The sequence below is a fragment of the Delphinus delphis genome, chromosome 16 (genome assembly GCF_949987515.2).
Source record: "Delphinus delphis chromosome 16, mDelDel1.2, whole genome shotgun sequence".
Taxonomy (NCBI): Eukaryota; Metazoa; Chordata; class Mammalia; order Artiodactyla; family Delphinidae; genus Delphinus; species Delphinus delphis.
In genome coordinates this window covers 32,936,149-32,958,429 of record NC_082698.1, presented here as the reverse complement: position 1 = coordinate 32,958,429, position 22,281 = coordinate 32,936,149, and the positions used below count along the sequence as shown (strand labels likewise).

The window sequence follows — 22,281 nt, the reverse complement described above, 5'->3', positions numbered from 1 at the left end:
GAGATCATCTTTGTTTCAAGAAACCACTCTGAAGCAAGGAAACAGTGCTGTGGAGTGATTAGCAGCATGGAATGCCTCAGTTTAAAGCCAGATTAATCTCTTAATCTTGAGCAAGCTGCCTAGCCTCTGTGTCTCAGCTTCCTCATTTATAAATTGGGAGTCCATAATAACCAAACAATGTATTAGTTAAGATTAGATGGAGTAATGGTTCTAAAGCACCTACAACAGTGACTGGCACATTATAAACACCTGTTAAGTGTCAGTCGTCATCATTGTCATTATCACTAGATCATCATCATCATTATCCTTATCATCACCAACCTCTTCATCATCAATTACATCCTTTTTCCTCACCTGAAAATTTAACCAGGGAAAAAAAGCATGGCTGGTTCAATTTCTCCCACCATCATGAGCCAGAAGGGGCTCTTCCTTTGGGGACATAAGCAACGTTCTCCAATCCATAGCTAATTCAGTTTCTTCTCAATATTGAAGACAGTTGTGAAAATGTGTAAACTCAGCTTACTTACCTTTGGGAATAAAAATTAAGCAAATCAGGGCTTCCCTGGTGGTGCAGTGGTTGAGAGTCCACCTGCCGATGCAGGGGACACGGGTTCGTGCCCCGGTCCCGGAAGATCCCACATGCCAATGCCGTGGAGCAGCTAGGCCCGTGAGCCATAGCCACTGAGCCTGCGCGTCCGGAGCCTGTGCTCCGCGATGGAAGAGGCCACAACGGTGAGAGGCCCGCGTACCGCAAAAAAAAAAAAAAAAAAAAAAAAAAAATTAAGCAAATCAAAGTTCTTTTTTTTTTTTTAGAGTAAAGAAAATTACCAGCCCACAGCTCTATCTTTTCTCTTTTATAAGGCCATTTTAGCTGTTTTTCCTACTGAATAATCATTCATTCAAGGAGATAGAAAGATAAATAAATCGTGGGTCCTGCCTTCAAGGAGGCTTTCATAAGCAGTACAACTTGCTGCCTTTCATCCTGTTTACCTAGGTTCCACTCTGTGATGGGCTTGGAATCTTGGTAAACTAATAGTGCCAGGGCTGAAATTCTCCTGGAATCACTGACCTTCCTACTCCCTTCCTTGCAGACCACCACTCCTAATGGGCGGTTATCCAGGCTTCCATGCTGTTCCCAGTGCTCTTAGAGCACAGTCAGTTGCTTCCTATTGAGGAGTGGCTGGAAGGATGTATTCAGCATGTCTTTTTATTTTCTTTATTCTAAAGGTTTGACATCCGGGCCCTTGCTGACTTTGGAAGGACTGCCCCTCCCAGGGTTAGCCAATTCCTAGAGAGAGTAAATGACTCACCTGTGAACATATCTCTCACATATAAACCAACCAATGCAGAGCCCATATCTCCAACCACCTCCTCTGCTGGGCTCTCACATTCCCGACCACTAATCATCTCAGAGGCAGGTACCAGATAATTAGGGACAGCTCCAGTGCCCCAAAGCCCACTGAGATTATTCAACTAGTGCAATAAAGGCTCTTGTCCACATTTTTTCTTTACTCCCTCTGCCTCCTGACCAACGCTAGTGCTTCCCCACATGGCCCCCCTGCGTGGTGTGCCATGCCTCCTGTTTTATACTCCAGGAAACTATCACAACTTATTCCTTCATGACAGTTATTTCCATGTCTGCATGTTCTTATCACACCTGATTAAAACAAATCTTGGGTACCCTTACAACAAAGGGAGATAAAACAGAAGAGGAAGAATCAGAGACAAGAGCCAGTTGGGGAGGGAGGATGGAATTTAACTCAGTAAATGAGATTAGGATAGGATAATAACCCCACATACTTATTTGATAACTTACTCATATCAAATGCTTTCATTGACACAATTTCACCCGACCTTGTCAAAAGCCTGTGAGGTTAGCATTATTAATCTCATTTTACACAAAGAAATTGAGACCCAGAGAGGTTAAGTGATTCAAACAAGATCCCACAGCCAGTGGTGGCAATACCGAGATTTGAACTCAGATCTATCAGATTCTACAATCTGGGTCACTATTCAGTTTTTCTGAATAGGTTGGCCCTACTGTGTGCTTAAAAGCTTAAATTTGGGAATCAGACAAATATGAGTTGAGTTCCAATTAATAGTAGCTGTGTGACTTTGGGCAAGTGATTTAACCTCTTTGCTCTTTCATTTCCTTTTCTGTAAAATGGGGTAATAATAGTACTTATCATACAAACTTGTTGAGAAGAATCAATATATAATTCAAATATATATAATTACATAATATTATATATAATATACTACTTATGTATTATATAATGTATATGTATAATATATATTATAAATATATAATATTGTTAGTGAACACTAATATAGGAAAAAAGTTTCATCTGTATATCTGGCATATAATCAGTATTCAGTACGTGGTAGCAAGAGTTAGTACCTTTAGGAACCCTCCTACACTGTTGGTGGGAATGTAAATTGGTGCAACCATTATAGAGAACATATGGAGGTTCCTCAAAAAACTAAAAATAGAGTTGAAATATGATCCTGCAATCCCACTCCTGGGCATATATCCAGAGAAAACTATAACTCGAAAAGATACATGCACCCCAATGTTCATTGCAGCACTATTTACAATAGCCAAGACATGGAAACAACCTAAATGTCCACTGACAGAGGAATGGATAAAGAAGATGTGGTACATATATACAGTGGAATATTACTCAACCATATAAAAAAAAGAAATTATGCCATTTGCAGCAACATGGATGGACCTAGAGATGATCATACTAAGCGAAGTTAGTCAGAAAGAGAAAGACAAATACTATATGATATCACTTATATGTGGAATCTAAAATATGACACAAATGAACTTATCTATGAAACAGAAACATACTCATAGACATAGAGAACACACTTGTTGTTGTCAAGGGGGAGGAGAGGTGGGGGAGGAATGGATTGGGAGTTTGGGATTAGCAGACACAAACTATTATATGTAGGATGAATAAACAAGTTCCTATTGTATAGCACAGGGAACTGTATTCAATGTCTTGTAATATATAATGGAAAAGAATCTGAAAAGAATATATATATATACACATATACAAATATATGTATACATACCCATATAACTGAATCACTTCATTGTACACCTGAAATGAACACAACATTGTAAGTCAGCTATACTTCAATAAAACAAAATTTAAAAAGAAGAGTACCTTTAATTCTTCTATTCTTGGCTGGGTATTGTGGGCCTTTGCTGTCTGGGTATGGGTATAGCATTATTGGCTTCTGGTCAAAATTCCCTTCTTAGCCATCCTCTTCATCAACTGGATAGAATATCCCTGCTTTCTTTCCAACTCCTGTTTTTCCTCCTTTGACAAAGGAGGGAGGCTATGTTCCAGCTCCATGTCCCTATAGCACTTTTACCCATTAGTTCAACAACTATTTATTGAGCAGTGTCTCTTTTTCTTTTCCTTTTTTCTTTTTCCTGTTCCTGCATTAACAAACCACCCAAAACACACTGGCTTCACACAGCAATCATTTTATTTGCTCACAGCTCTTCGATCTGGTCTGGGCTCAACTGGGAGTTTTTTCTGCTGGTCTTGCCAGTGGTCACTCTTGTGGCTGCATTCACCTGGCAGATCTATTTGGGGCTGAACTCAGCCTGGATGATAGGGTGGCTGGATCTCTCTTTACAGTCTTAGGATTTCTAACTCTCTGTATGGCCTTTTCACAAGGAGCCTGACATCTTACACTGCACCTCAGGGCTCCAAAAAGCCCCAAAGCAGAAGCTGTTGGGTCTTCTTGGGACTCTGGACTGGAACTGGAACAGTATCACTTCTGCCACATTTTATTGCTTAAGGAGGACCAGCCTGGCTGGCTTCCAGGGGAGGGGGCACAGGGCATGGACACTGGGATGTGTGGTTCCTTGAGCGCCATTAACATAACAGACTAAAAAGGCACATTCTAACACTTTGCAAGGCTTGCTGGTGAACATGTTAGAGCAGGTTCCTGCCTGGAGCTTACATCCCAAGGCAGGGGTTCTCAAAGCTTGAAAGTGTATCAGAATCACCTAGAAGCCTTATGAAAACACAGATTACTGGGCCCCACCCCCGAGACCCTGGGGTGGGACCCAAGAATTTGTATCTCTAACAAATTTCTGGGTGATGCTGATGCTGCTAATCTAAGAACACACTTTGAGAACCACTGTTCTGGGGTTGCTTCAGCACTAAAATACACCCCCAGAGATTTTAATTCAATTGGTCTGGGGTGAGGTATCTGTATTTTTTTGAACACATTTCCTTAGTGATCTTAATGTACAGACAGGGCTGAGAACCACTGCTTTTAGAGCCTAGAGTGTCTCCCTCTCTTTTTTCTTAAAAGCTTCCTTGAACTAGTCACAATTTGATTCATCGTTATGACTACACCTGAATATTTCCCTTCAAAAACAAGGATTCTCAAATTTTGCCGCACTTTAGAATTTAATGCGATTTTTAAAGTCTCGAAGTCCAGGTCATGCTCCAGACTAATTAAATCAGGACCTCTAGGGATGTAACCTAAGCATTAAGTATTTTTTTTTATTTCCCCAGCTGATTCCAAACTGCAGCCATGTTTGAGAATGGGTGCTTTAAAACACCCTTGTTGCCATTTTCCTGGTACACAGTTCCAAGTTAAAAAACAGTCTTTCCCATGCTGATCTCCAATGTCTTCCTGCAAACACTAAAAACTGCAGAGGATATTTTAACCTCGAATATTGCCCTCTCCTCTATTTACTCCCACTGACATCTGCATTTATGCTCTCATCTCATAATCATGCTTTAGGGAAACCAGATTTTGCCACCTTTGCCATTAAAAAACTTTTTACCCAAGACAGTGAGGAACTTTTGGTGAGGAAGAGGTTAAGACGATAGCCCAGTTGCATGCTGGGAATTGTAGTTCAATAGCGGTGCCTAGCCAGGGAGACGCTATGCGCCTCCAAAGCGGCCCCTAGTATCCCACATCCCACACTGCCCTTTGGAGAGGCAGTGTCCAATAGCGACTAATACCTTGGGCACCAGAGTCAGAATGCCTGGGTTAGATCCCATTGCCACTCCTCACTAGTTGTGGAACACTGGGCATGTTCTCTAACCTCCTGGACCTCCTTTTCTTCTCCTATAAATATAGAGAAAATAAAAATAATAATAATAATATCTAGCCCATGGGATTGTTACGAGGATTAAATGAATTAATATTAATAAAGTGCTTAGAACAGCAGCTGGCACATGATATGCATCCTGTGTCAGCTTTTGTTATTGTTGCCTTTTCAACTCCCCTCTTGGCCAAACTTCTGCTCTCTTGGACCACAAGAGTTGAAAATGCCCTGATTCCACAGTCAGGACATAAGAGTTTAGCTGACTTTTGGGAAATTATTCATTTGTTTGTCTAAATTGTCCCCTGGTCATTGCACTTTAAAATCTTGAGGATGGATTTGGGATGATAGCTGCTATCATTTCCCTTTGCCCTAGCCTAACAGACGCTGGCACACGTCCTGTAGTGAGTGTCCCTTGGTTTTGCCTGCCCAGCATCCATCCTCTTTGCTTCTGGTAGTAGCACCTTAGTTTCCTTTGGGGAGCCACTCCTCTCCCACAGTGTGCACTCTTGGTGGGATTGCCAGTCAAGGTGCCCTGGCTTCCCATGGCAAATGGGAGGGTACCTGACTCCAGCTGAGCCCAATGGACTCTCTCCTTCAGCAGGAACATGTGGATAAGAACTGGTAGGAGTGGATTCACCAGAGGACACTGCCCATTAGCTCCTGCTGCCTAGATCCCCAAGCTCCCACAAATTTCTCTATTTCTGAAGCCTGCTTGGACAGCCCTTCTGTGAGTCACTCCATCACCATGGCAGTAAGGTCCTTTATTTTAATATATTTATTTATTTATTTTTGGCTGCATTGGGTCTTCGCTGCTGCGCACTGGCCTTCTCCGGTCGCTGCGAGTGGGGGCTACTCCTCGTTGTGGTGCACGGGCCTCTCATGGCGGTGGCCCCTCCTGTTGCAGAGCACGGGCTCCAGGCGTACAGGCTTCAGTAGTTGTGGCATGCAGGCTCTAGAGTGCAGGCTCAGTAGTTGTGGCACACGGGCTTAGCCGTTCTGCGGCATGCGGGATCCTCCCAGACCAGAGCTCGAACCCGTATCCCCTGCACTGGCAGGCGGATTCCCAACCACTGTACCACCAGGGAGGCCCAGTAAGGTCCTTTTATGCTTAGATGGGCAGAGTCAGTGTCCATCACTCTCTACCAAAGAGTCCTTGGTGACACACTACTTCTAATCTTTAAGATCTGGCCCTCTGCTCACTGCCCTCTCCCCCTCTTCCCATTTAATTCTGGGAGAGTTATCAGAAATTGAACGCCTTCTTTGTGACATGCCTTTCGCGTGCACTCTTACTAATCCTAATATCAACAATGCAAAGAAGGTATTACTTCCACTTTACCAGTGTGGAAAATGAGGCACAGAGAAGCTAAGCAACTCGCCCAAGGTCACACAGCTAGTAAATAACAGAAATGATATTCCAACAGGTCTGATTGCTGCTCTCAATCAGTAAGTGAAAGTTACTGGAATTGAGATCAACATTTCTCTGCCATTTCACAGACTCCTGGGGGTGGGTGAAGCTCTTCAACATCCTGTAAGGTAATGTTTTCTTTTTCTCTTTCTTTTTTTTTTTTTTTGTGTGTGGGGGGAGGTTATAAACCAATTGTAAGAAATACATTTTATATTGCAACCCTGAACACACACACACACATACATATCCAAAGAATGGAAACAAAGGCTTCACAAGGCAACAGCTACTCTTATAGGTGCAGTACAGTCCAATTTTGGATTCAAAACTATTTTATTCTTTAAAATTCTGCTTGACCTACTAGACTGATTTTGCAACCCACTAATGCAGCTGACTTGCTGCTTCAAAAACTCTGCTCTAGGTCCTGTCGCACCGGATGCTTTCCTTCACTCCCTCGAGCGCTCTCTCTTCTGCTGCTCAACTGCCTCTCCCCGTGAATACAGGCTCTCCTTTCTTCTTTCCATTCCTTTTCCCTGAATTTTCTGATTAACTCCCGTTCTCCAGCTGTTATCAGTGTCTCTCACATCTGCAATTTCCTTCATTTTTTCTTTTCTTTTTTTTCTTTTGTATTTTAATGGGACATACTTCAGACAAAAAAAAAAAAAAGTTGCAAGAATAGAAAAAAAAATTCCTGGATACTGTTTGCTTAGATTACCCAATTTTTTTTTTTTTTTTTTTCGGTACATGGGCCTCTCACTGTTGTGGCCTCTCCCGTTGCAGAGCACAGGCTACAGACGCGCAGGCTCAGCGGCCATGGCTCACGGGCCCAGCCGCTCCGTGGCATGTGGGATCCTCCCGGACCGGGGCACAAACTGTGTCCCCTGCATCGGCAGGCGGACCCTCAACCACTGCGCAACCAGGGAGGCCCTAGATTACCCAAATTTTAATATTTTAACACATTTGCTTTTTGCTTTAGCCTTCTCTCTCTTTCTCTCTCCCTCACACACACACATACATACTCAGTTACATATTTTTCTTTCTGAATGATTTCAAGATAAGTTGCAGACAGGATGTTTCTGTACCCCTAATACTGCAGTGTGAGTTTTCAAAAATAAAGAATTACTTCTCAAAAAAAAAAAAAGAAAAAAAAAACCTGCTCTATTGAGAAAGCTGCTTAAACTGACACCAGTTTGCATGTCTGAGTGTAAAAGGAGGCAGGGCCAAGCTGGATCTTTTAAGCCTCATAATAATCATTTGTTTACTTGCACGATGTGTGTTTCCTAGGTCACCAGCTTGAGGGGAAAACTGGGATCAGAACCACAGCACACGCTGTTCTTCTCTCTCTGTGCTTTCATCAACTCTCCCAGAATTGCCAGCCCCTCCTCAAAGACCCCTTTCAGTTTCTGAGAATGCCAGGGAACGTCGCACATGCGCTCCCAAACATCTTCATTTTCCTTCTCTGCTGCTTAGGCTCCCTGCTGGGATCATTTGCCACCTCCTATGTCTGTGGGGCTGTCACTACTGTGGGACAGTAAGGGTGAGTTGCTCCTGGTGGAAAATCCAGTGATTCTGGTGATGTCTGAGCCATGGACCTGGATGGAGATACTATTGGTCTCATATCTCTACAGCAGCTCTGGATGCCAGAGCACTGTGTGTGGTCCCCATGGCACCCACAAGGAACGCCGTTGTGCCCACCAAACTAGAGAGAACACTCTCTGTTACAGGGATCCCAAGGTAGATTCTTCTTACGCCTTCAAAATTACACATGTTCAAGGGCAATGGACTGAAGAAAAAAAATTTCCATCCCATGTTCAAAACCACCTTCTTTTTCTCCAGCCCTGGCCCTTACCCTTGGACCAAGCTTGGGGGCTCCTACTCTCACCCAAACTGGGAGAGAGTTCTTTCTTCCCCAGGAGGATTCTTGGTTCCCTCATGTGCAGAGACTCTTGGCAAGGCCACAGTCTGTCATCCTGCACAGAAGTGCCTGCTTCTTGGAGTGAATATACACTTGAGATAAACCCATTATTATTTGAGAAATTTGCTTTCCAAATATCAGAAGTTACATGTTCAGAATTCAAGTCCCATTGCAATGATGACAATGATGATGATAAATCTTTCGTGTAACAGACCCCATGCTGAGCACTTTAGATACATTATTGTCCTTCATTCTCTCAACAACTTTATGTGATATGTACTGTTATACATACTCCTCATTTTACAGAGGAGAAAACTGACCTAGAAAGGTTAGATAGCTAGCCCATGGTCACATGGCTGGCCAAGTGCAGAGCCAGCCCTGGATCCCCTCAGCTACTCCTCCAGAGCTGGAACTGGGCAGTGAGCCTGCCTCAGCCAGGCCTCCCAACCTCCCTGGGCCTCCTTCCAGCTCTGCTTTCATCCTTTCTAAGCCTGTCTCCCAAGGCCCCCCCGTAATGCACAGGTGGGTTGCCAAAACTTATATAAAGGCTTCCAAGCTGGTGGAAAGCCCTAAGCTTCTACCCTCCCACTTCCCACACCCTCTCTGTGCCCTACCAGGGCTTCCCGAAGGAGGGCAGGGAAGCTTGGTCAGCAACAGGGCCCCCTCCCCAGGCCCCTCAAGACTTCAATATAGGGACTCCCGTGGTGGCGCAGCGGATAAGACTCCACGCTCCCTGTGCAAGGGGCCCGGGTTCGATCCCTGGTCAGGGAACTAGATCCCACACGTATGCCTCAACTGAGAGTTCACATGCCACAACTAAGGAGCCCACATGCTGCAACTAAGGAGCCCACGAGCAGCAACTAAGACCTGGTGCAACCAAATAAATAAATAAATAAACAAAAGACTTCAATATAGCGGCAACCTGCCCTCCTCTCACTAGTTCCCTCCTCAGTCCAATTCTGGAACCTGTAGCGTTTCTCCTCCCTAGATGAACATCAGCAATATGTTACTACACAGTTAAAATTGTGCCTGATCTCAGCAGGTGCTTTAATTGAATAGGAAATTCAAATCTGGGCTTTAAATGCCACAGCAAAAGAAAAAGTTATTGTCTTTTCAGAATGCCCATTGTAATTTCTCCTTAAAGAACCGCCCCCAACAACCCGCTATGGTCCTTTTTCCACTTGAACTGACAAACTGAACCGCCAGATAAATACAGCTGCAAAGTGAAGTTATGGCTATGATTTCTTTCCCGCATTCATTTGGTCTCCTGGATTAACCACGTCAAACATGAAAGACTGCTCGCCCTTTCCTTGATGGCATCTACAGAGCACAAAGCCAAGGGCTGATCACGCCATCTTGATAATCTGATACATTTGAAAGTGTATCAGAGGGGAGGGAAGTATTCTGTTTGCCTACACAGATCAGTTTAACCAAGCATCTGCCAGAGTGTCACCCCATGCAGAGTGGTGGCCCTGCCACTTTTCATCTGTGTGACCCCTCAGTACCTCAGTCTCCCCACAGTAACACGCAAACACGCAGTGATTGGAGCCGAGAACTCTGAGGTCCCTAAAAGATCTCAGGGTTTTTATCTTATAGTTACAAAACACATCACTTACAAGTCAGAGAACTTAGGGCATAGGTGATTGTTTGAATAAAAACCATCTTTTATGAAATTTTCGTCACATAATTATTTCACGGAGCAAGTTTCCACTGTGCACTCAAAGCAGGATTCAGTTTACAAACATCTGACTTGCAGCCAACTTTTGTGACACTTTTACTGTTTCAAGTGGGGCTTGCCCATAGGTCACGGTTTCTAAAATCACTGTGATAGACTCCCTTCCTCCATAGAGTCCTAGACAGCGAAGCAAGAGTAGAATGCATTCTAAAATCATTACTTCTCTTAGACTTAGTTTTTCCTTTCCTTGTTTTGTAAGACTTAGTTTTTTCTTTCCTTGTTTTGTAACAAAACACACACACACACACACACACACACACACACACACACACACACACCAACATATTTACAAGCCCCCCAAAACTGGTTTAACGATAATAACCTACTGGTCCTTTGGAAACACAAACCATATCCTATCGCTCTGCTGCCTAGAACTCTGCAGAGGCAACCTTGGCTCTCTGGGTGGTGGCCAGGCCTTTGCAAATGCTGCTTGCTCTACCTGGAATACTCCCGCCAACTCTGTCATTCCCCCTTAACTTGGAACTCAGCTGGATCATTGCTTCTCCAGGGAACTGTCCTTAACTTCCTTTATGATAGCTCTGAGGAGCTGTCTGGAGTTTCCTGGGACGAGCATGTCCCGATCACGGCTGCCTCCGCGCTCTGTGGCTGCCCATGAGGGCACACTTGTTGTTCACAGCGCTGAACAGGGCGCTGTCCAGGCACTGGATTCACCCAGGGGTCTCTCCCTTCATGGAGCCTGCAGTCTTCTGGGCAAACAGACAGCAATCAAATACGGGAATGACCATGACTGCCACCGCCCTCCTCTCACAGAGCTTCCAGAGAAGTAAACGAGGGGCGAGCTCCCTACAAGAGGGAAAGGTTAGACCATCAATGCCTCAAGCTCCATGCAGGATGAGTTTATGTCATAATCACATATTTGCTTAAATAGTCCTTGTACTCCTTTCAGTCTAAGAAGCTGAGAGAAAAAGGACTGTGGACTGACATCACTGGCCAACGGTGCCAGCTTGAGGGATGGCCGCCTGTGGCGTGGTAAGAAGACCAAGCGTCTATTCCTCCATCCTAAGCATCTCCACGCCCACATAGATTATACCTCCCTGCCCCAAAGCCAGGGCCTCTTGTTTTTCTCTTGTTTAAATGAGTTTCCTTCTCTAAGGGTACATCCTCTTTCCCATCATACAGGACAGTAACATAGCCTACCATTTGGATTTTTTTTAAATAAATGTATTTATCTATTTATTTAATTAGTTAGTTTTGGCTGCGTTGGGTCTTCGTTGCTGCACGTGGGCTTTCTCTAGTTGTGGCGAGTGGGGGCTACTCTTCGTTGCGGGGTGCAGGCTTCTCCTTGCGGTGGCTTCTCTTGTTGTGGAGCACAGGCTCTAGGCGCGCGGGCTCACTAGTTGGGGCACACGGGCTCAGTTGTTCTGCGGCACGTGCGATCTTCCCGGACCAGGGTTCAAACCGGTGTCCCCTGCATTGGCAGGCGGATTCTTAACCACCGCGCCCCCAGGGAAGTCCCTACCATTTGGATTTAATGTTTGTAATATTTATGGAACATCTGCATTATCATGCCGATTTTACAGACAGGAGAATAGATCCAGAGGCACCATCAGCTAGTTCATGGCAGAACTGGACCCTAAAAAGCCAGGTCTCTGGCTCTTAGGTTGGCGTTTTCCCCACCGTATCTCAGCCTCCTGGGTTTAGCCAGACCTTACCAGAGCCCTGGAAACCAAAGTTGGCTGCCTCCTGCTGGCAGGGAGTTCCTTCCAGGCTTCCGGTTCCAGCGCTCAAGCAAGGGGAGTGTGAGAGGTGAGGAGGGTGGGTTATACACAGAGGCAGTCAACGAACCGCTTCTATCTCCCTCCCTCACCATGGGAGGAGGGAATGGCTTACACATGGGGGGGAGGGGGCGGGGTGGATTATGAAAATCAATAATTTATGACAGTTAAGTGTCAGAAAAGTATTTACTCACATTCATTCCCTGAAAGTCACATTCTCCATGTGTTCTTGCTTGTCTTTCAGTGATGGCATCATCAGGTGGACTCAGCAAGAAATACCAAGGTTTTAGCCAAAAGCTGCGAAGGGAGAGAGTTTCATTTCACTTCCTATTTCCAGCCAGGGCTGGCTCCAAAGCTAGCTTTCCTTACTAGGTTGTTTGCCACATGAAAAGCAAATTCCCAAAGGTTTCTGAGATTGCTGAGATCCGATGCAAGATGACTGCTCCCACCCACCGGCCCACCCACCCACTAATAAGACATTATGCCATCCTATTTTTGGTAACAATTAAAGGGCTCCCGGTGCAAGCAGAAAGCTGTTTATTTTCTGTTACATCACTTCGCTTTGCCTTCGAAGGCTGGTCTGTGCTCAGTGTTTTCGTGGTGATGCAAGTCCGCTCTCTCCTCGAGCAGTTGGATCCCTCCCATCTCGCAGCACCTCACAGGTCTCTTCCCCGAGCAGTGCATCGCTGGAGCGAGGAGCAGCTCACGAATCAGCTGCAGGTCCCTGTTTTGAAAAGCAGAGAGACAGAGGCAGAGGAAAAGGGTGGACTCTTATGTGACCTGGTCTTAAAGCAAGACAATCACCATCTGAATTCCAGAAGCCCTGTTCATGTTTGGGGATATTTTTTCGACTGCATGGAATCAGAGAGAAGCCAAAGGATGGGAAATGCCTGCATCCCCCTGAAAAGAATTGCTTATTGCCTATGTCTCTTATCTGCGCTTTTGCTGACTGAGGGGAAGAAACCAGCGAAGCCAAAATGCCCTGCCGTGTGTACTTGTACCAAAGATAATGCTTTATGTGAGAATGCCAGATCCATTCCACGCACCGTTCCTCCTGACGTTATCTCATTGTAAGGCCCGTAAGCATTTTGGTATCTAATTTACAATTTAAAAATTCCAGCCGATGTATTTGGGGCTTTGCATGTATTGGTAGAAGGGCATGGGGAGAGATTCCTCTTGCACGCTTGGCCATTTGACAGGGCTAACATTTTGCTGCATTTAGAAATTTTGATTTTTATTAGCTGCTACAGAACATGCTTAGATATCTTCCACCCCTGAACATTATTATGAGAAACCTGTAGCAGATTCATCTCTCCTACTTCATCTGGAAAGGAACAGTATCGTACTTCATAAAATAGTGTCAAATAGTGACTGTTTTGCTAAACTGGATTAACATAAGGTTTGTTCTGTGTGTGTGTCTCTTTGTGTGTGTCTGTTTATTGTTTTGTTTTGTTTTCTTTCAGATCCTTTGTGAGATCTGGTTTTACTGAAATCTCAGAAGGGAGTTTTTTATTCACACCATCGCTGCAGCTCTTGTGAGAAATATTTATATCATGACTATTTTTAATACGGCATATATTTGGATAAACCCTCTAGTAAAACGATCTCAATATTAATTTTGTCAAATGTGATTATATTTCTGGAGAGGAAAGGAATATCAGTAAAGTGAGGTAGCTGGGTTTGTTTGCGACTTGACACCCACGGTGCGGATTGATGCTTGCAATTGTAAATTTGCTAACCTGTAATGCTAGCTACTTTCATGGCTATTTATGAAGTTGTTGGAATGTTGCAACAATGATCTTCATTTCATTCCACCCTTTTACTTTCATTTTTGACTTGGGAACTTTGGTAATTTTACCCTGGAGTTTCTGAATTAGTCAATACAGAACCCAGCATAACATATGCGCTCAAGATGTTGTCCTCGGGGACCTGGGGCAGGCTGCTACTCTGTATGATTTACCGTGTGGGGAAGAAAAATCTCAGTTCTTTCTAGGTAATTCCTTAAAATATTCATTCTCAAGTGACTGCTTTCTAATCTCATCTAATTTATAACTCATCCCCTTATAAGGAGGGAAAGGAAATATTAATATAGGAGAGTGCAAAGGATTAGTCTTTGCTGTGTGTTTTAAGTTAGCCATGAGGGAACCATATATTCAGTCTATGTCTGAAAATAGTCAAAAAATAATATTTGACTAAGAAATCAGATCTCTCCACAGTCATAACGTAACATGGATAATTTGTTCTGACGTGTAACGTTTGGCCATTGGAGTGTTAGTTCTTAGATCAGGACCACATATGGGGGCAAGAGGTCCCCCCCAACCCCCCACCCCGTTCTCAGGTGTCAGGCCACAGACTGGGTTGTAGTTACCGGTTCCAGGGGGGGAATCAGCCAAATGTCCATCAACTGAGCTGTAGTTATCTTAACTGCATGATCCTGGACCCAAGTTTTTTTGCTTGTTTTTGTTTTCTTGCCTTAATTGGCCATTTTGGCCTTTTGAGGTTTTATATACAGAGGCAAACAGCATGGATTTGAAATGCGAGAGACCTGTGTGTAAATCTCACCCTACCACTCCCTAGAAACTAGACGTGAAATTGTGTGCAAATGACTAATTCTCTCTGAGCCTCAGTCTCCTCATCTGTAAAATGGAGGTGATGACACCTTGAAAAGTTATCAGAGATAAATAAGATTTAAGTAGATAAAATGCTTGGTATAGGATGTGACAAATGGTTACACATTTTATAAATGGTAGGGTTTTAACTTTTCACATAAAGCTAAAAAAGCTAAAAAAAAATCACTTAATCTATTGTTTCGTCTATATGAAATCCCCAAGCTGGTTTGACTATTTCATTTCACAAACCTGATCAGGTGTTTTGATATTATGTAATAATGTTGGCTACTGTCCTTCTACTAGCTAATGTCTTTGAATGATTAACAATTGAGTAGAATATTCCTAAGTGATTTATCTGTTTGATTGATGGCTAATAGTGTGATTAGGGGAAGTGTTAGTACATCAAACAAATTCAAAAAAGACAGAGTCTTTAGCACATAAAGGGGCAAAGGCTTCAGTGCTGGGATCCTTCCGTAGGATAAGAATTGCTTGTATGTGAGAAAGTGATCAGTTGTGCCTATGTTATTATTTGTTAAATACATAAATGGCTCATTTTAAAAGCATCCTTTTGTTGAGCTAAGGCACCTCTCTCTCCCCAGGAGAGTTAAATAGATCAGTCCTTAAAATTTGAGAAGCGTCAGTTGACACATACCACTCAAATTCCAACACTGGATGGGCATTAGCTGTGACACAGAAAGCCCGGATCGATCAACCTCATCAGTTAGCACCTCTCCACTCTGTGTTTCTGCTGGGTGGATCCGGCCTCAGCAAACACAGATGCTGGACAATGTTATAGAAATAGTTACCGGCTGCTGCAGAGTAATGTGATTACACGTATTTAGAATCACAGAGGAAAGCCAAGGAACTGGTTTTTAAATAGCCCACACGGAGCGTGTGTGCCATGCCCCTGCGTTCCATGCTCTGAGTTCCTATGGAACATTCCAGCCCTTATTTCTAAAAGCAGTTCAGTTTTCAGAAATAACAAAAGGGCGAGTAATTCTTGCCCTGGATGTCCTTACTTAACTCACACTGGCTAACCTCAACGTGGCAGATCTGTGCCAGTGCTGATCTTATGCAAAATTGTCCAGGGTCAAAGTTTGTCTCTGATCTCCAGGATCCTGTTTCCTAAAGATTCTGCTCCCCATTCTTCCTGTCCAATGTTCTCTGTTTCCTCCTGTCGTTGGGAAAGGGTCTAATAAGCGCATTTTCACTGAGGAGAAAATAAATGAAAAAGCTCCAAGTATGAACAGTGTCATAATCATAACAGTGGTGGGAATGCATGGCTCACAGACAGAAAGAGTTTTTCTGTAGGACAGGGCCATCCACTGCCCTGAACACCCCACACTGGAACATGAAGACCCAGGGGTCTTATTTGCCTTTGCATGACTTTTGCCATCAGACCAGACCTGGATCACACCAACCATTGCTCGGGGTTTGCAATGAATTCTAATGGTATTCGTGACCGCGGATTACCAAACTGACCTGTCATATCCTGTGAAGAGAGAAACTTCAGAATCGCTTCTGCTTGATTGATGTACAAAGGCAGTTGGTTTCTTGCTACGTTGTGGAAAAGAGAAAAGAAATGACCCATTCATGTCGCCCACCCTAACAATCTGGTAATTTCATTATGGCCCCAAATGCTTTTTCAGACCTTCTGCAGAAGGCATGATGAGACGTACTTTTTGAAATGTTAGCCTGGGGTACTGAGGGAAACAGACGTAGTGCCTCCTTAAGTTACATATAATGTTTTTGGGGAAAAGATCCTGGTAGGCCTTGGCTGGCAATGTGTGTTGGAGAACAAGAAAAACAAATGCCCACACTCTGTAGAGAGGAAGAATAAAATTATCCAATAAAAATTCATCAGATTAGTTATACAAACCTATTTTTTTAAAAAACACCTATGGTTTTAAACAACAGCAACAAAACCTTTCCCAAGCAAATGTAATTTCATTCATGTTTCCATAGGCCTGCTGTGAAACATAACCGGTGGGAATGATTATTCATTCTAGTCTGTTTTTAGTGATAGGAGCGAGTGGTACTTGTAGCGAAGGCAATTTACAGAAATGTGTTTTCACACAGGACAGTCCTGTTCTTCTCAACCACAGACTAAAATCCCCAATGATGTAGGCTCATTACAGAAGTAAAATTCAAATTTAAGAGCATAAAATGTGGCCACATTGCCATTTGTTGATCAAATTTTTAATAAACTAAAGCTATCCAACTCTAAAGAGAGTTCTACTTGCAGGGAGTAAATTACAGGGTTAGGTCAGTATCATGCACACACACAAAATCTTTATATAAGAATTTGGTGTAACCAGAAAAAATTCTATTTATTCCAGTGAGATCTGATCTTGTCTGAAGCAACAGAATTGATCCCTCTGGGGAAAAAATATCATCATTTCTTTTATTAATCCACAATCAATACATAAATATATAGCCCATAAGAAATCAAAAACTAAAAAACAGAAAAGCAAACAGCATGAACATGATAAATCATAAGTCCATCCTTACTAAGATTTTATCATTCAGTTCTTCAAAATAGGATTTGTCCGGGGAAAGCTATCCATAGCCTCTCTCACCTGTACAGCGATTAGCCTCTTTTTCTATTCCTCCTTACATGACAAATGTAAGAAACAGTTAGCAATCTTCAGTGACAACTCAAGCCAGACCCATCAGCTAGGAGGGCTTCTAGAGGAATTACTGGCTGGTTATAGATGAGCATGTTTTGGTTTGTGCCCAGTTGATGGCCCACAAGGGACGAAAAAGTAAACATTTCAATCACCTAGGCTGTTTTGTCTACAATCTGCCCAATGACCCATAGCTCTGATTTTTAACTTCTTAATTAATTAATTGTTGTGACTGTGCACACAGCCCTGTACACCAAAGGTTTTCTCTGAAGGTGTATTTCATTCTCTCAATTATTCAAGCAAGAAACTTAGGAGTTACCTCTCCCTCATGTCCACTTTCAACAGGAAACAGCATGAGAATCTGCCATCTCCTCTTCACCCCAGGACCATGGCCCTAACTGAGGCTGCAATCACTGTTCCACAGGCTGCTGGGGAGATTCTGCACTGGTCCCCCTGATTCCGGTCCCTATTCTCCCCACCTCCATCAGTGTTACCTTCTTGAAGCGCAGATCTCATCATGTCACCCTCATGCTTGGAAGCCTTTAATGGTTCCCTAGAAACAGAGAAACATCTGAACACCCGAGTTGGTATTAATAGAATTTGGCTATTTGTCTAGGGTCATCTCTCGCAGTATTGATCGCACACACACATACACACACACATACACCCACACACTGTAAGATCCATGCATACCAGCCTGAAGTACCTCTATTTTCTCAAGCTCTGTAGATTTTACTGATGTCTATAGTTCTTTCTGTCATTTTTAGAGCTAACTGTGCTTGTGCCTGCCCTTGTTTCTCGAGGATTCTCAATAGCCAAGGTCCTAGAAAAGAGCCCGGATGTTATAAGCTTAGATCTTGCTTACTATATGTTTGTTGAATTCAGTTCATATTTTTATAGATTTTATACTAGAGATTCCTGTTTTCCTATCAGTAGATAGTCTCGGTCATGTACCTGCTCTTTTGTATGTTTTGTATACACAATCAGATTTCATGTGAATTAATAGTGTGGACGTCTGGAAAGTGGGCTGAACCAAAAAAAAACCATGAAGAGATATTTGTTCACGACATTATGATGTCAAACTCCTTCAACAGATATTTCCAGTGTACTGGAACTTAAAAGGCAAAGCATCCAAAATCTTTCTTTAGACCCACCTGCTGAATCCCTTTTGTTTCACTCTGATTTCCTCTAGGTCTTTGACAAGTACAAAATCATATTTGCCACCCAGGTTCTCTCCCAGGTTTGACTAGCCTCTCTCCTGTGAAGGTTCAAAGTCCCCCTTCATCCAGTCTGACAGGACATCCAAAGAAAAATGTTGGTTGAGCATTATTAAGATGAAGAGCAAATTTATGAACACAAAGACTGTATCATAAGGCAGTCATGATAAGCTCTCTCATTTTGTTCAAAATGATATTCAGTTGATTGGTGAGGATGGTGACTCTTGCCCATTGTTGAGCCTACGGCTGATATAGGCTACAAAATGATCCCAGGGCATTACAATGACAGCTGTGATGTCAAAATGGCTAACCCTGGTGAGCTGGCAATGTGGCAAGTAGTAAAGAACACAGGTTTTGTGGTCAAATAGACGTGGGTTCAAATCCTCGCTCTGCTGCTTCCTAGTTCTGTGATTCGGGGCAAGTTTAACCAAGCCTCATTATCTGCATCTACAAAGTGGGCAATAACCATAGTACCTGTTACACAGGATTACAGTCAGGATTCAATGAAACAGTACACGTAAAGCACTTGGCACAGCTCCTGTAACTCAATAAACATTAGCTTTCATTATAGTTCTGAAAATCACTTTAATTTGAATGACCTTAACATCAGATTAGCATCTGATTGTATAGTTTGGGTTTTCCTACAGTGCTAGCTGTAAAATTTTATTGTTCTACGCATAGGTCTCCACCAGAACCTGCTAAGAAATCTTTCTTCAAATACTTCTCACAAGGAACATGAACTATTTACCTTTCCGAGAATGGGAGGGGAAAAGAGAAGCAGAACCCTTTCACTTCTTCCTCATGAAAAAACAACTGGAACCGTATTTTGTAAACATGTCAAGTTTTGTTAAAAATAATTAACACTGGCCAGTCTTCAGATGAGTAGTTTTGTGGTAAGATGGAAAGAAGCCTGAAGTAGAAGTCAGGAGACTTGGGTTTGAAATCCAGTTGAGACAGTAACGGGCTGTGTGACCAAGTATCCCTGGGCCTCAGATTTTATATGTAGAAAATATCAGAGATAGATTAAATTATGGTTCTCACACTCAAATGCCCGGTGGGGGCTGGGGTGATAAGGTAAATGAAGGAAACAGTTGGGTATAAGACAGTAGGGAGTGGTAGTGACTGGGGTAAACCAGACAAGACATGTCTTACCTAAAAATGACATCTTCAGTTTCAACTGATTATTGCTGACTGCACATGAATATGCGGTCTTACTTTTTAAATTTTCAGGGGAAGGCAGAAATCTGGAGGCAGATTTCTGAAACAGGAGACCAAACAAAACATATGTAATTGGCATTTTGAGACCTTCATGTTCAATTAACTAAGGTCTCTTTCTGCTTAAAAATTCTATTGTATTCTATTCTATTCTACAAACAGAGTACTGTTTGTAGGATAGAATACATAATATAGAAAATGGCCTTGTTAAAGAAAAGGACAAAATTTATTGTATCAATTCTAACAAACCAGTAAATTAGATTATTAAATGAAAGAGCCTCATTCTATGGAATTGACTATTATAAAGTTATTATTAGAATAATAATGTAGTTTGGGAATAATAATTTCCCAAGCAGGTCCACTGGGACTTTACCAGGACCTCCCATGGTGGCTGATGGTAGAACAATGTTTCAATATCCCTCCCATGGGGCAAGGACTGGAAAGGAATTGTTGAGCCCATTTACATGGCAGGATGACAGGTGCTTGCCTGTGTAAATTGTGATTAAAAAACAACGACCTTTAAAAAATAAACAGACTAGAATTTATATGCACAAGTAACTCCTGACTTGCAGAGAATTCCTTACAGGAGATCAGAGATTCTTCCTAACTTTGCTTCTATAGCTAAACGTTTCTAGATCTTTGAGAATTGTCTTCACTGCCAGTTTACAAGTCATACAATAAAACCAGGCAAAGTTTTGTTAGGGGACATTGTCATTTTTGTATTGCCTGATGCCAAGCACTGTATATGTCTCATTTTTTATTTCATCATCACAATAACCCTGTGAGGAAGTGTGATTATGTCCATTTTGCAGATGAAGCACTAAATCCTAGAAGGGTTAGGTAACCTCCGCGATGTCACACCCCTCGTAAGTCTGCGGAGCCGGAGTGTAAACCCACATCCTCACTTTTAACTACTTCTCTCTGCTTCCTCTTGAACATGAATAACTGGGCTTAACTTTGCATAGCTTTGTTCCCCAAATCGAATCCCCTCTCAAAGGGTCAACCTTTGTCATTAGTGCGGATATGCAGGGGATGTGTCCTCATTCCTGGAGAAAATCGTTGACAAGCCCTTTGAAAGAGTGGCCCGCTGCAAGAACGTCGAGTTTCCCTAGGGTTCAACTCTCTTTGTATGTGTAAACTCTGGTCTCCTTCCTTTGAAAGAGAGAGAGAGTGAAGAAAAGAGCAAATGGAGCGGGACTTATATACTTTAAAGTTATATCTTAGACCAATGTTTTCTAAACTCGTGTCCTATAGAACAGTTGTCCTGAAAAAAAAAAGAGTTCTGTGCTCAAATAAATTTGGGAAACCACTCATTCTATCCCTGCTTGGCTACTCGCAATGCATCTTGGCTTAGAAAAGTCTCTGGAATTATTTTATGTTGTTTTCCTTTTCTTAACCTACAACAGGATATTGGGAATCTATGCCTTCGGTGTTTGCTTTATTTATTTATTTATTTTTAAAGAGCTTCTTTTTATTTATTTATTTTTTTTTTTTGCGATACGCGGGCCTCCCACTGTTGTGGCCTCTCCTGTTGCGGAGCACAGGCTCTGGATGCGCAGGCTCAGCGGCCATGGCTCACAGGCCCAGCCGCTCCGCGGCATGTGGGATCTTCCCGGACTGGTGCACGAACCCATGTCCCCTGCATCGGCAGGCGGACTCTCAACCACTGCGCCACCAGGGAAGCCCTATTTTATTTATTATTATTTTTATTATTTATTCATTTATTTATTTATTTATGGCTGTGTTGGGTCTTCATTGCTGTGCACGGGCTTTCTCTAGTTGTGGCAAGCGGGGGCTACTCTTCGTTGCGGTGTGGGGCTTCTCATTGTGGTGGCTTCTCTTGTTGCGGAGCACGGGCTCTAGGCACGCGGGCTTCAGTAGTTGTGGCACACCGGCTCAGTAGTTGTGGCTCTCGGGCTCTAGAGAGCAGGCATAGTAGTTGTGGCACACGGGCTTAGTTGATCCGCGGCATGTGGGATCTTCCTGGACCAGGGCTCGAACCCATGTCCCCTGCATTGGCAGGCAGATTCTTAACCACTGCGCCACCAGGGAAGTCCCTTGCTTTATTTATTAGCTTAATTATTTATACCTCAGCTTGTTCTAGAGAGGCTTGCTAACAGAGCTTGGGTGGGTAGAAAGAATCCTATCTTAAAGGATCCATTAAACCATCTATCTCCATATAAGGAGTGACTCACTGCCAGGCTGTCTACCTGGTCAAGCAGCGTGGCACACTCTGCTTCTTTGGGGACCTCCCAGTGGAGCTCCATCTTTCAGAGGAAGTAGATTATCACTTGCAGCCCATTCGATAGGAAAAAGACCTTGAGCTTAAATTTACACTCTCACTGTTTTTGTTTTGAGAGGATTCCCTCACAGCTATTTCCCAAATGCCTAATCCAGCATTTCCCTGGGTATACACACTGTATGTAAAACTCAATGATAAAAGCGTCCCATTATCAATAAGATTGGGAAGCTGCATATTTAAATCCCTTTTGAAGAGTCTCAATTTACTTAAGGATAGAAAGATTCGTGTAATTAGGAACCCCGAGTAACTTCATTTACCCACTTTCCCCAAATTTATTTGTCTGTTTTTTTCTGTTGTTGTTCACGTAAAACCTCTCAACCCCGTAAAGGCCTTGTGTTCCAGGGACTACACTCGGGGAACTACTGGGCAAGGCTTGCTTAGATTTGTAGCAGATACTGGGCAGATCTGATAGGACTAAAAAGAGGAAG

At 43.0% G+C, this 22,281-nt stretch overlaps 1 protein-coding gene and 1 long non-coding RNA gene across 3 annotated transcripts in view; one reads left to right on the top strand and one right to left on the bottom strand.

Moving 5' to 3' along the window:
* Positions 1-3,062: 3,062 nt before the first annotated feature.
* Positions 3,063-22,281, bottom strand: part of LOC132439791 (uncharacterized) — a 91,343-nt gene continuing 72,124 nt past the window's right edge. Inside the window, exons 7-11 of the long non-coding RNA XR_009522418.2 lie at positions 17,614-17,672; positions 15,975-16,049; positions 12,450-12,607; positions 12,078-12,180; positions 3,063-3,113 (exon numbers count right to left, since the gene is read on the bottom strand). This is a non-coding gene — a long non-coding RNA (uncharacterized lncRNA). The remainder of the gene's footprint in view (positions 3,114-12,077; positions 12,181-12,449; positions 12,608-15,974; positions 16,050-17,613; positions 17,673-22,281) is intronic.
* Positions 12,081-22,281, top strand: part of LGI1 (leucine rich glioma inactivated 1) — a 33,523-nt gene continuing 23,322 nt past the window's right edge. The window contains exons 1-2 of one of the 2 annotated variants that reach the window (XM_060034453.2): positions 12,081-12,953; positions 13,347-13,418. In XM_060034453.2, coding sequence (XP_059890436.1) covers positions 12,268-12,953; positions 13,347-13,418 — 758 coding nt within the window. In that variant the 5' untranslated portion in view covers positions 12,081-12,267. The remainder of the gene's footprint in view (positions 12,954-13,346; positions 13,419-22,281) is intronic. The other variant, XM_060034454.1, reaches the window with a different exon arrangement.